Source organism: Somniosus microcephalus, chromosome 3, assembly GCF_052327205.1.
Source record: "Somniosus microcephalus isolate GS21.2 chromosome 3, FLI_Smic_1.0, whole genome shotgun sequence".
NCBI classification, from domain to species: domain Eukaryota; kingdom Metazoa; phylum Chordata; class Chondrichthyes; order Squaliformes; family Somniosidae; genus Somniosus; species Somniosus microcephalus.
In genome coordinates this window covers 277,018,028-277,031,994 of record NC_140989.1, presented here as the reverse complement: position 1 = coordinate 277,031,994, position 13,967 = coordinate 277,018,028, and the positions used below count along the sequence as shown (strand labels likewise).

Here is a 13,967-nt window from a genome sequence, read left to right as displayed (position 1 = left end):
CCCCAATCAATCCTACCTAATTCGCGCCTCACACCATCGTAGTTACCTTTATTTAAATTCAGGACCCTAGTCTGAGTCAACTAATGTTACCCAGTGTTGCAATTCTCAATAAGAAAATGGTCAAAAAACTCCCAGGTGGCAAGGAAAGAACAAACTGTACCAAATAGTCTTATCTACATTGCTGCTTCAGCAGTTCAAAAGAAAAACATTTTTAGTAAGATGACTAACACTGAAAAACAAGTTCTTGATAGAAAATTTCCATCTTTATAAAGCTTTTGTGCAACTAGTCACTCAAGATACATTAATTTTAAAATGCTCAGCAAACTTACCTGGGGAAGTAGATCAGATGCAAGTGTTATTTTTATCATGACATGACATGACATACAAAGTGGCATAACAATGTATTTCAACATAATTTATATCAGCATGTTTGTAAACAAATAAATAATTTGGCCAACAGTTGAACAAAGTTATATTGCACTTCGATTCTCTCTCTCTCTCTCTCTCTGACACACACAGAAAAACTAATTCTCTTCCATACAAGTCAGTTGTACGTGTCAGCTGTGGCTCAGTGGGTAGCACTCTCGCCTCTGAGTCAGAAGGTTGTGGGTTCAAGTCCCACTCCTGAAATTTGAGCATATAAATCTAGACTGACACTCAGTACAGTGCTGAGGGAGTTCTGCACTGTCAGAGGTACCATCTTTCAGATGAGCTGTTACACCAAGGCCCCATCTGCTCTCTCACGTGAACGTAAAAGATCTCATGGCACTACTTCGAAGAATGCCAGGGGAGTTGTCCGCCATGTCCTGGCTAATATTTATCTCTCAATCAACATTACTAAAACAGATTATCTGGTCATTAGCACATTGCTGATTGTGGGAGCTTGCTGTGTGCTATTTGCTGCCTACATTACAACAGTGACTGCACTCCAAAAAGTACTTCATTGGCTGTAAAACACTTTGAGACCTCCTGAGGTTGTCAAAGGCGCTACATAAATGCAAGTCTTTATTTCTTTAGTTTCTCTGGGCAAAGCACAGAGGGCTTCCAGCACTCATGAAACTATACCCTAGTATAAGTGGTTGCCTTTGAGAGAGGAGAGGAATTGGAGAGAACATTAGAAGCGGTAATAAAGGATTTAAATCTATGCCTTCGATACGGTTGTGATTATTTATTATCCACAGACTGGATCCAAACATGAGCACTCACTTGCCCTTTCCTTGTCTGATCCACTCTTCAGCAACCAATTTTCTTTCTTCAACAGTAAGTGACAAGCCCTCTCCAGTTGTGCCATTCACTGGAAAGCAACAGTTAAAACATGCTGTTATACAAAAAAACTATTTAAACCTGAACACTGGTCTGATAGATCTTTAATTAATCCTCAAAAACAGTTTTAATTAATACTTCAGTCAAACTTATCCATTTCCTTCCAGAGTGAAGGGGCTGCTCCGAATTGATGACCAATTTCACAATGGAAAAAATCTCAAACTAGGTGCTATTGTGGAAACAGCACCACATTTGAGGTAAAGGAATCCATAACAGGATGTATACAATTGTGCAGAAGAAAAACATGATTGCATTTTGACAACATTGTCAACACAACAAAATTTCCTCCAACGGTGGTTTTGCATTAATCATTTTTCATCTCAGTTCAACTTGATCAATGGTACAGCATCCTGTATCTTTCTAACCCATCTCCCCACCAGTACTAAACTACAAGTGTACCCATATATGGTTCTGGTATAGCTTATCATTCCATAAAATAAAACCAGGCCCTCCCTATCTGTGGTCAATCTTTAGATGTCTTCCCCATTTTATTTCTTAATTGTTTTACTGTCTTAATACAGTAAGTTACAAAGGCATTGGTACTGATCAATACTCACAAATTTTGGGAGCTAGATGATGGAATGGGTTAGAACACTGGCTATCTAGCTTTGCACTTGGGTTTGAATCCAGCTAAGACTGATGGCATGAGTCATTCTCTTGCTCAGTCTTTCAGATGCAAGGGTCTTGTGTGAATCGAATTTGGGTCGTCTCTATCTATTATGCAATAGACATGACCCACAGGTGAGTGCTTGCTGCTGGTACTGTATGTCCAAAACTGACAAAAGCGTTCCACTGTCCAGCACTGGCATTTTTGTCATCATCAGTAAAAAAACAATTGCAGCCTGGAGTTTCCGCTCGATTGTACTGGTTTTTTCGCCGTAATTTGGCTGAAATCGGTGCAAAAGATGGTGGAATTTTCAGAAAAATTTGCATTCAGTGCAACTCGAATTGTCGCGATCTTTTGCGGTAGTTTTAGAAGCATTGCATTGGAATAAGGCCCCCCCACAACAAAATTGGCCACACCCCCAGGTGAATTAATCAACATTGGGAGTTTCTGATAATTGCGCTCCTTTGCAGGCCTTCAGGAAGACTTTAAAAATTAAGCGGGTTCTTTTAGGCGCAACGACAGTAAAAGATGTTTCAAAAGCTTTTGAACATAATTTTTGTTTTAATGTATTAAACTCATTACTGTACATCAATATAACTAGAAAATTGTTTTTTTTTTTTTAAAAGTGAACTTCAGTAATTTAAAAATTGAGTAGTACTCAGAGGTGGTTGATCGACACGGATTAAAAATGCTTGTTTTTTGTGATAAACTTATTTTCAGCTGTTTTAATCAAACTTCACCAAGTTACCAGTCTTGAATATATGAAGGGAAATTTTGAAAGCAAAATTTAAAAAAATTACGTATTAAAATGCTGCCTAATTGCACTGGTTCAGGGCAGATTTTGCGATTGGCGATATGCAAATGAGGGGGGACACCACTTTTCAAAATGGGCACAATTTTGGGTACAATTTGCGCCGGAATTGCCAATTGCTCCCAAAGCAGAAACTCTGCCCCTGCAAATGTAAATAAAGAAAAAAAACAAAATAAAAATACATCATGGGCAAAGAGCCATTAGACTGCAAGGACATAGAAATGGATTGACTCCAAACATTTGTCGGGGGGGGGGGGGTGGTCAGGGAAAGAGGGGAAGTGAAAGGCTTCCTATTTTTAAAAAACAGTATATTCAAAAATAAGTTGCAATTAACAAAAACATTAAAAACCTTCCTTATATATAGTTTTTTAAAATAAGGATGAGCAACCCATGCTTCAACTCCCATTTCCCCAATTGTATTTCGATTGGGGAGCAATTTGCTGTAGATGGAAGCTTTAATTTGATACTGCAATTTTCCTTATGGTAAAGCAAGAGTAAATTATATGGTATTATGGGGGAAGAAAGAAAATGGAGAAAAATAGTACCTGAAACTCTGGCATAAACTTACCAAAAATATTTTTAACCCCCTGGACCTTTACCAGATAATCAACATATTGACCAATGACAGAGAGATTTATTTCACTGGAAGACAAGAAAGAATTTTTAAGCCAATATAACAGTTTGTGTTGCCAAATAAGCAGGTGAACATCATATCTTAAGTAGTGTCCACATTCTTACTTATCTTGTGTCATGGGTGTGAAGGTTGCTGCTACCAAACCACAAAGCCTGCTTCTGGGCATTGCCATCTAAAAGAAAAAGAAATATATTGATTAGATGTTCAAAAAGCTTAAAATTGAACTGCAAAATACAATGCATGGCTCATACCATTTAACCAGTGTAATATGGCAGATGTTGGCAGAGAGTTCCAACTAAGAGTACAGTTCTATCCTGGGGTTTCAATTACATCATGAAACCATAAGTTCAAATAGTTCGAATATTAGCAAAATAGAATTTGTATTACTCCAGTAGATATATAATGCATGGAGGGCTTAGATAACAAACCACAAGAGCGTAGGTCAAATAGTTCATAAATAGATGGAATATTGTTTCGGGCACCTTACTTCAGTATATGAGAGGACATGAACTGCAGGGTGTGTTTCACAGTAGTAATGCATGAAGAGGCTCAAATGACAGAAACAAAAAGCCATGGAGAGGGTGAAGATTCACTAAATTGATACCAGGGAAGAGGGATTTTAGTTATTAGAACAGACTGGAGAAACTGGAGCTCTTATCATGAGAACAAAGAAGGTTCTTTGCAGAAGGATCTGGGCCTAGAAATTGGGTATAGCCCCGCTTGAGGCATTAGAACTGGCGCTGCGCAAAGTTTATATCCAGACGAAACTTATCGCTGCCTGGCGAGATATTGGGTTGCATCGCCCCCAAAGGGGATTGAGGCGCGAAATCAGACGTTGCACGGGGCTCCTAAGGCGCGAAAGTTCAGGCGCTACCCAATATCGGCGCGGACGGGCGCAGCGCAGGTGATCTCAATTACCGGAAACCACGAGACTTCCAGGCGCCGGCCGGCTCTTAAAGGGGTGGGTCAGTCAGCCTGAGTTGCCACACTCAACGCCCTGTAGGCCTCAAAATCGGTGCTCGCCCTTCTCTGGCGCAAGAAACTTGGTCAGGATGGAGAAGGTGAGAAAGAGAGCAGAGCGCTTCAGCACCGAGGCTCTGGACCAGTTGGTGTCTGCAGTTGAGCGCCGTCGAGATGTTCTGTATCCTGACAATGGCAAGAGGCCGAATCAAAAGGCTTACCGGCGATCTTGGAGGGAGGTTTCTCTGAGGGTCAGCTCCAGCAGCATGGCGACCAGGACCCCTGTTCAGTGCAGGAAGAAATTAAACGACCTCACTCGGGTCGTTAGGGTGAGTGTTGGTTATGCAAACTTCTGATTCCCTCCATCTGCACCTGACTTCGAGCACCCTGTTGCCATTATGTCCCAATAGCCATCTGTCAGCAAGCACCCATGGCCCTTTCTGGGCAAACACATGGACATTTCACTCAAGGCCACATGTAAGGGCCCTTGCACCATGGGGGGCATGCGATGATCTCTCAAGGCCTCATGTAAGGGCTCTTGCACCATGGGGGGCATGAGATGATCTCTCAAGGCCTCATGTAAGGGCTCTTGCACCATGGGGGGCATGAGATGATCTCTCAAGGCCTCATGTTACAGAACTTCCCCTTCTTTCCCCTGCAGTCCAAGCTGGCAGCGAGGCGAAAGGACCAGAGTCGAACCGGTGGCAGGCCTCCACAAGTCGTCACTCTGACGGATCTCGAGGAGGGAGTGCACCAGATTCTTGCATGACGTCTGTCTGGTCCTGTTACCACTGCAGCTGCCGACCCCATTTCCGACAGCGAGGGTAAGGCTCTCTCCTTTTTCAGCTGTTTCCTTCCACTTGGTCCCCCCGCCAGCATGCTTCCTCAGTGTGCAGCCATGTCAGAGCCTTGCTGCAATCTGGCATGCCTTTCCGCCAACCTGTCCTTTTGCTAAAGCCACTCTTCCACCTCCCTGCTTTCAGATGGTTCATCACCAACTCGGGCTCAACGCCCTGAAGCTGCCAGTGCCAGTGCCTCCGGAGGCAAGGATCAGGAGGAAGCCGGACCATCCATTCCAATCTCAGGGGAGCATACACATCTACAGACTGGGGATAGTAGTTCCCTGGAGGGGAGACGGGGGGGGGGGCTCTGAGGATCAGCCAGTTGCCGGAACAAGCGGCATGCAGCAACGCAAGGGGGGTAGGCAAGTTCGGCCACCATCTCCCCGGAGGGCAAGGCAGGTAGTGATGACTGCTGCACAGAGTGCAGAGGAGGTGCGTCACCTGGCTGAAATGAGCACCCAGGCCCGGCTCAGGCACACTGAGCTGATGGCTGCAGTGGGGAGGATGCTTCAGTCAATAGATACACTGGCAAAGAGTGTGTTGGACTTCGGGGCAACAATGGAGAGAACACTCCAGGGCTTCGGGGCAACAATGGACAGGACTCTCCAGGGCAGGAATGGACAGGACTGTCCAGGGCTTCAGGGCAACAATGGAGAGGACTGTCCAGGGCTTTGGGCCAACAATGGAGAGGACTGTCCAGGGCTTCGAGGCCGCTATGGAAAGGACTGTTCAGGGCTTCGGACAATCCCTGGAAAGGTCTGTCCAGGGCTTGTCCGAGGCAGTGGAGCGGTCGGCACTGGCCTTGTCCGAAGCAATGGAAAGAACTGTCCAGGGCTTCTCCGAAGCACTGGCACCTGGCACACAGGTCCTCACTGCTGCCACGCAGTCACTTGCCGGCCTCGTCCACACCCAGATTGAGGCAACGCGAACTCTCACTGCAGCCACCCTATCTGCATCAGCTAGGATCACCCCGGGCCCTTCCAGTCCCATACAAGGCCAGGAATCAGTGGAGCATGCGATTGTGGCGGATGAGCCGAGCCGGTCCCCTCAGAGAGCCAGTGTGTCGTCCGACCATGGTGCAGGTGTCCTCTCTCGGCAGGTGACCATTGCACATGCCAGCGCTGGTACGTCTGCAGTGCAGCTGCCACCACCTGCAGGGCACACTGCTTCCAGCCATGCTCAGATCAAGCATCCTGCGTCCGCACCCTCCAAGCCCAGAGGTCGGCCAGGCCATCCCTCGGGCTTCTGCACTTCCACACAGTCAGCAGGCGTCCCCCAGCCTTCACCCCGCCACTGGGGTTCAATTACGTAGGAGCAGCAGGGAGGGAAGGGGCCGACCGCGAAAGAGAAGTCGTTCTCCATCAAGGGGCCAGCAGTAGAGGGAGGTGCTGAGACGTTTCTTTGGCCAAGTTCAAGGACACCCTCACCTGTTGTAATTGTTGGAAATGGTTTGTTTAGTTTTGTGGCTTTGCCGAAGAGTTAACTGTTATTTTGTTAGTTATGGTTTCTGTTGACATGACGTCGTTTTGCTGTAATGAAAGACTTTTGTGACAATAAAGAGAAGTTTTAATGTGCTATGGTGCACGTGACTAATTACAGTGACGCTGGCCTTCAGAGGCTTTCAAACATCCAAAGTGCGCAGGAGTAAAGACACTCATCATTCCGCCAGAGGGGCCTCGAAACGAGTCCTCATGAGCCTCTGGCAGATGGCCCTTCCACTTTCAGGAGCCCTTCCATCTTCCTCCTCCTCCTCTTCCTCGTCCACATGCTCCTCCTCCTCCTCCTCCGCCTGCTCTTCCTCCTCGACCGCCTGCTCTGCTGGAATTGGCTGGGTGCGTCGAATCGCCAAGTTGTGGAGCATGCAGCAGACGATGACGATGTGACCCACTTGCTCCGGCGAGTACTGCAGGGCTCCCCCCGAATGGTCCAGACATCGGAAACGCTTTTTGAGCACACCAATAGTGTGCTCTACAATGTTCCTGGTCGCCTGATGGCTGCTGTTGAACAGCTCTTCTGCTGGGGTGGCGGCCACACGGAGTGGTGTCATCAGCCATGGGCAGAGAGGATAGCCCTTGTCCCCAATAAGCCAGCCTCGTGGTCGAGCTGGCCCCTCAAAAAGGTCACAAACTGAGGTCTACCGCAGGATAAAGGCATCGTGGCTGCTCCCTGGGAATTGGGCATTGACTGCCATGATGATTTGGCGGTGGTCACAGACCAGCTGCACGTTGAGGGAGTGGAACCCCTTGCGGCTGCGGAAGTCCTCAGGATTCTGGAATGGCGCCCTCAAAGCCACGTGTGTACAGTCAATCGCCCCCTGCACCATGGGGAAGTCCGCAATAGCAGCAAAGCCCTGCGCGCGCTCCGCCTGCTTCTCCAGGGTCAGAGGGAAGGTGATGAATTGACGCCTTCGCCTATAAAGGGCAGCTGTAACTTGCCGGATGCAACAGTGGACTGCAACCTGAGAGATATTCGCAATGTCCCCAATGGCTGACTGAAAGGATCCGTTGCCATAAAAATTGAGGGCAACAGTCAGTTTAACGGCCACCTACAGAGAGGTCCTGCACCGTAGACGCGGCTGCAGATCCTCAGCAAGCAGGTGGCACAGCTCAGTAACAACGTCCCTCCCGATTCGGAACCTTCGCACACACTGCTCCTCCGACATGTCAAGGTATGACACCTGCTGCCTAAAGACCCTTGCAGCATACCCTCGGATTGGCCGACCTCCATTGCCCCTCCTCCTTCTGGCCAATCCCGGCCCTCTCTCCCGCCGTCTCTCTGCCCCTTCATAGTGTTCGGCCATGAGGCCGTCGCCCTCCAAAGCAGCTCCCATTCCGATGCCAGTTGGTCAAAAGGCTGTTAGGTCTAGTGCTCCAACTGCTCCGGACAGGTTTGAAGGTCCCAAGTACTCTAATGCTAAATTCCAAAAACTCTGCTCCACAGTAGCTCACCAACTCTCTCCACCAACGATCGCAATGAACAGGCCAAGTGGCTGAAGCTTCTATACTAGAGCTGTCCCCTTTAAATAGTGCCCCCCGACTCCGAGAAGGGCCTGCTAACGCTCCTTCGAACTGTCACTAATAGCGCTAGGCGTAAAGGCTCCGGGCGCCACCCAATATCCGCTCAGGCGCCCCTAAAAGGCGTTGCACACTGAAATGACGTCATGATCTGCTTGCGCTCGCGGGCGCGCGCAAAGACTTAGCGCAGGCGTTAAATGTATAGTCAATATGGGAGTTGTCGCGATCTTCATTGCGCCCGCCCCAACATTGGGTAACGCCCCAATTCTCGGTCTCTTTAGGCGCTAACCGCTGGCGCAAACAACCGAATTTCTAGGCCCTGATGTGGTATGCAAAATGATGAGAGATTTTGATAAGGTAAATCAAATGGCTTCCTTCTGTGCTGTAAACTTCTATAATTCGATATGAGGAAAGGTTGTTCATTTCATTGAGCCAGTTCCTTCCAATGGGCCACAAGTAGCTCATCACACTTTATTTCACCTCTTAAACTTAGGTAAACCTTACAATAAAAAGAAAATGGTAAAATTTCTTCCCAATTCCAAGGATAATGGGACAGCATGTTAATCTAATATTGTAGTCTGCATTATTCAGGCCTAGCTGATTGGGTCCAAACCAATCCAGCTAAGACTATGTAATACGTAGTGGTAATCTTTGCCTATATTTATTCCTACAGTCATCTGTGGACGCTGGACCATTGGTGGCTGCACTGATGCCCGTGTTATATCCGTCAGCGCTAGTCGTCGATTGTGGACACTTCAAATAATTTCTGCGAGATCTGTTCAACTCTCGACACAGTGAAGCAGATTTGGCGGAGAATAGTGTGATAACAATTGCAAACCCACTTAAATGCAAGAACCTGGAAATTACAGTCAGTATAGCTCTTTCAGAGTTCTCGCACAGGCATGATGGGCCAAATGGCCTCGTTCTGTGCTGCAAGATTTTTTGTTTCTGTCATCTGAGCCTCTTTGTGCATTACTACTGTGAAACACACCCTGCAGTTCATGTCCTCTCATATACTAGATCACATACACCTATTACCAGATCACGTACCCCCATTACATCTTTACCTAGTTCCACTGCCTCCTTGATTTCAAGGTCCTTGTTCTCATTTTCAAATTATCCCATGGCCTCACCCATACCCACCCAAGCAATCTTATCCACATGTATTTCAGATGGAGATTACAAATTTAATACCTGTCCTTTTCCTCCTCCTCCTCTATCAGTGGTGCAGGATGTCACTATATTCTGGAACTCTCCCTAAATCGTCTTGCCAATTATCTCAAAAGCTTCTCAAAAATTTGTCTCTCTAACCATACTATTGGTTCTCTACCATCTCCAATTATTCCCATCCTTGCTTGGTGACCTCTTTCTCCTTATTGTTCAGCATCGTGAAACATTTTCCCATGAGAATTGCAAGTTGTTAGTGTATGGCTTATTTGATACTTGATTTGCCTGTGGCATTGCTCATTGACAAAAGCAAAAAAGTCTCTTAATATAACTGTCTCAGTCTATAATGACTTGTCTCTGTATGGCCTCTGCATATTTTCTCTTGTCTCCAACTCTTCTAATTTTTTCACCCTCTTAATCTAATTGGCACGTGTATTTTAAATAACCCTTTTTATGATCTGGTTTGAGAGTTATGATTATTGCTATAAAGCTTATTTTCCAGAAATTATGTGCCAATCATATTTCTGGATTTTTTCCTTTCAGTCATACTGGGAATTTTGCTACTAACTGGCCTTCATGGGAGTTAATCACTGGAATTTTTAAAAATTAATTCCTGGGATGTGGGCATCACTGGCAAGGTCCGTATTTATTGCCCGTCCCTGATTACCCTTGAGAAGGTCGTGGTGAACCGCTGCAGTCCATGTGGGAAAGCAAATTGTGTGGAGGACGCAAAGAATCTCCAAAGGGATATAGATAGGCTAAGCGAGTGGGCAAAAATCTAGCAGATGGAGTATAATGTGGCAAAATGCGAGGTTATCCACTTTGGTAGGAAAAATAAATAAAAAAGCAAATTATTATTTAAACGGGGAGAGATTACAAAATGCTGAGGTACAGAGGGATCTGGGGGTCCTTGTACATGAATCACAAAAAATTACCATGCAGGTACAGCAAGTAATTAGGAAGGCAAATGAAATGTTGGCCTTTATTGCAAAGGGAATGGAGTATAAAAATAGGGAAGTCCTGTTACAACTGTACAGGGCGTTGGTTAGACCACAGCTGGAGTACTGCGTACAGTTTTGGTCTCCTTATTTAAGGAAGGATACTTGCATTGGAGGCAGTTCAGAGAAGGTTCACGAGGTTGATTCCGGACATGAAGGGGTTGTCTCATGAAGAAAGGTTGAGCAGGTTGGGCCTATGCTCATTGGAGTTTAGATGAATAAGAGGGGATCTTATTGAAACATATAAGATTCTGATGCAGACAGGATGTTTCCCCTCTGGGAGAATCTAGAAATAGGGGGCATAATTTCAGAATAAGGGGGCACCCATTTAAAATGGAAAGGAGAAGGAATTTCTTCTCTCAGAGGGTCGTGAATCTTTGGAATTCTCTTCCCCAGAGAGCTGTGGAGGCTGGGTCATTGAATATATTTCAGGTGGAGATAGACAGATTTTTGAATGGTAAGAGAGTCAAGGGTTATGGGGAGTGAGCAGGGAAGTGGAGTTGAGGCCAAGATCAGATCAGCCATGATCTTATTGAATGCCGGAGCAGGCTCGAGGGGCCAAATGACCTACTCCTGCTCCTACGTCTTATGTTCTTATGTACTCCGACAGTGCTGTTAGGGAGGGAGTTCCAGGATTTTGACCCAGGGACGATGAAGGAACAGTGATGTATTTCCAAGTCAGGATGGTGCGTGAATTGGAGGGGAACTTGCAGGTGTTTCCATGCTGCCCTTGTCCTTCTGGCTGGTAGAGGTCGCTGGTTTGGGAGATGCTGTCGAAGAAGCCTTGGCGAGTTGCTGCAGTGCATCTTATAGATGGTACACACTGCAGCCACGGTGCGCTGGTGGTGGAGGGACTGAATGTTTAAGGTGGTGGATGGAGTGCCAATCAAGCGGGCTGCTTTGTCCTGGATCGTGTTGAGCTTCTTGCATGTTGATGGAGCTGCACTCATCCAGGCAAGTGGAGAGTATCCCATCACACTCCTAACTTGTGCCTTGTAGATGGTGGACACTCAGGGATATATCTGTTTATACACTGTATGGATAGATCTGTATTTTTGTGAACAAACATGAATGTTTTCTGATGCTTTGGCAACATAAGATGTAACTTGTCATGCCAATAAAGCGATTTGAATTGAATTGAATTGGTGGATTTTGGGGAGTCAGGAAGTGAGGCACTCGCCGCAGAATACCTAGCCTCTGACCTCCTCTTGTTGCCACAGTATTTATGTGGCTGGTCCAGTTAAGTTTCTGGTCAATGGTGACCCCCAGGATGTTGATGGTTGGGGGATTTGGTAATGTTAATGCTGTTGAATGTCAAGGGACGGTGGTTAGACTCTCGCTTGTTGGAGATAGTCATTGCCTGGCACTTGTGTGGCACAAATGTTACTTGGAACTTATCAGCCCAAGCCTGAATGTCATCCAGGTCTTGCTGCATGCAGGCACGGACTACTTCATTATCTGAGGAGTTGCGAATGGAACTAAACACTGTGCAGTCATCAACGAACATCCCCACTTCTGACTTTATGATGGAGGGAAGATCATTGATGAAGCAGCTGAAGATGGTTGGGCCTAGGACACTGCCCTGAGGAACTCCTGCAGCAATGTCTTAGGGCTGAGATGATTGACCTCCAACCACCACAACCATCTTCCTTTGTGCTAGGTATGATTCCAACCAGTGGAGAATTTTCCCCGATTCCCACTGACTTCAATTTTATCAGGACTCCTTGATGCCACTCGGTCAAATGCTGCCTTGATGTCAAGGACAGTCACTCTCACCTCACTTCTGGAATTCAGCTCCTTTCTCCATGTTTGGACTAAGGCTGTAATGAGGTCAGGAGCTGAGTGGGCCTGGCAGAACCCAAACTGGGCATCGGTGAGCAGATTATTGGTGAGTAAGTGCCGACGACACCTTCCATCACTTTGCCGATGATTGAGAGTAGACTGATGGGGCGGTAATTGGCTGGATTGGATATGTCCTGCTTTTTGTGGGCCTCGGAGATGGGGTGCGGGAGTCAATGAATTGAATTAGGTTTGATTTTGGTTTTATTATATTTATAACTTGCTGTATATTATAAAAAGTCAAAAACCTTTAGTTAGAAGTGGCAGGTGTTTATAATGAATTATGTTTTTGTTGAATCAGTGTTTTTTTTTAAATTTAAACATTATCCTTAAATGTTTCTATTCTTTTGTGTTCTATGATTTATAAATTATATTATTCAGCTCGCTCTAAAACAAAAAAAAATCAAATATTTTATTCAGGAATTAGTGCAGGTCACTCAACTGAGGAAAATGCAATCGCCTGCAAAAAAAATCACGTGATCGAGCATCACCTGAGCGACGTGACATGTTCGAAGGTCATGTGATCAAATGTCACATGATCAAATCTCCACCAACAGTTAAATCAGAGTCAGCAACGCGCGCGAATCAATCGGAACAAGAGCAATGCAGTTGCTTCTAAATGAGATAGGTTGCAAATCCATTAAAACAGGTCTCTTTGTTTCCTAACAGATTACTTTACTGATTTGCGCGCGCGCACACACACACAGAAGTAGGAGCACTGGCGGGGAGCGGGGACCGGCAGCGCGATACCTTCACAGCCCCGGATCAATGGCAAAAAGGCTGAGCGCTGCAACTCTACCGGACCGATCAATCACAGCGCTGCCCGAACCGCTCCGAATAATCGCCAAAGGCGCCGTCCCTTACCATCGGCGCACCGCCCTCCATCGCTCCGACACCCGCTCCCAGCGCCGACTGCACTGCCTCCGCTGCGCATGTGCGGTGTCCCGCCCTTTTCGCGGCCGCGCTCTCTGACCTGTTACCCTTCGCTTCGTGTCTGTGGCTGACTGGCCGCATGTTCGAGTGCTGCTCAGCGGGTCAGAGTTCACCGCTGCTCGCTGCGTAACAAAGTCCTGCTCACTGTGCCCCGCAGCCAATTAATTACAGCATAACAAAGACCGCCTATTTCCACCTCCGTAACATTGCCTGTCTCCGCCCGGCCTCACCTCATACCTGCTGAAACCTTTATCCATGCCTTTCTTACCTCTAGACTCGACTATTCCAATGCACTCCTGGCTGGCCTCCCACATTCCACCCTACGTAAACTCGAAGTCATCCAAAATTCAGCTGCCCATGTCCTAACTTGCACCAAGTCCCATTCGCCCATCACTCATTTGCTCACTGACCTACATTGGCTCCCGGTTAAGCAACATCTCGATTTCAAAATTCTCATCCTTGTTTTCAAATCCCTCCGTGGTCTCATCCCTCCGTGGTCTCACCCCTCCCTATCTCTGTAATCTCCTTCAGACCGCCCCCCCCCCCCCCAAAAAAGATATTTGCGCTCCTCTAATTCTGCCCTCTTGAGCATCGCTGTTTATAATTGCTCAACCTTTGGTGGCCATGGCTTCTGTTGCCTAGGCCCTAAGCTGTGGAATTCCCTGCCTAAACCTCTCTTTCCTCCTTTAAGACGCTCCTTAACACCTACCTCTTTGACCAAGCTTTTGGTCACCTGCCCTAATTTCTCCTTATGTGGCTCAATGTCCAATTTTTTTGTCTTAAATACTCCTGCGCAGCACCTTGGGATGTTTTACTATGTTAAAGGTGCTATATAAATA

General features: G+C 46.6%; 1 protein-coding gene across 1 annotated transcript in view; it reads right to left on the bottom strand.

Moving 5' to 3' along the window:
• Positions 1-13,160, bottom strand: part of npl (N-acetylneuraminate pyruvate lyase (dihydrodipicolinate synthase)) — a 62,317-nt gene extending 49,157 nt beyond the window's left edge. The window contains exons 1-4 of the mRNA XM_085982593.1: positions 13,060-13,160; positions 3,480-3,547; positions 3,310-3,383; positions 1,207-1,294 (exon numbers count right to left, since the gene is read on the bottom strand). Of these exons, the coding sequence (XP_085838719.1) occupies positions 1,207-1,294; positions 3,310-3,383; positions 3,480-3,547; positions 13,060-13,080 (251 nt within the window). The 5' untranslated portion in view covers positions 13,081-13,160. The remainder of the gene's footprint in view (positions 1-1,206; positions 1,295-3,309; positions 3,384-3,479; positions 3,548-13,059) is intronic.
• Positions 13,161-13,967: the final 807 nt, after the last annotated feature.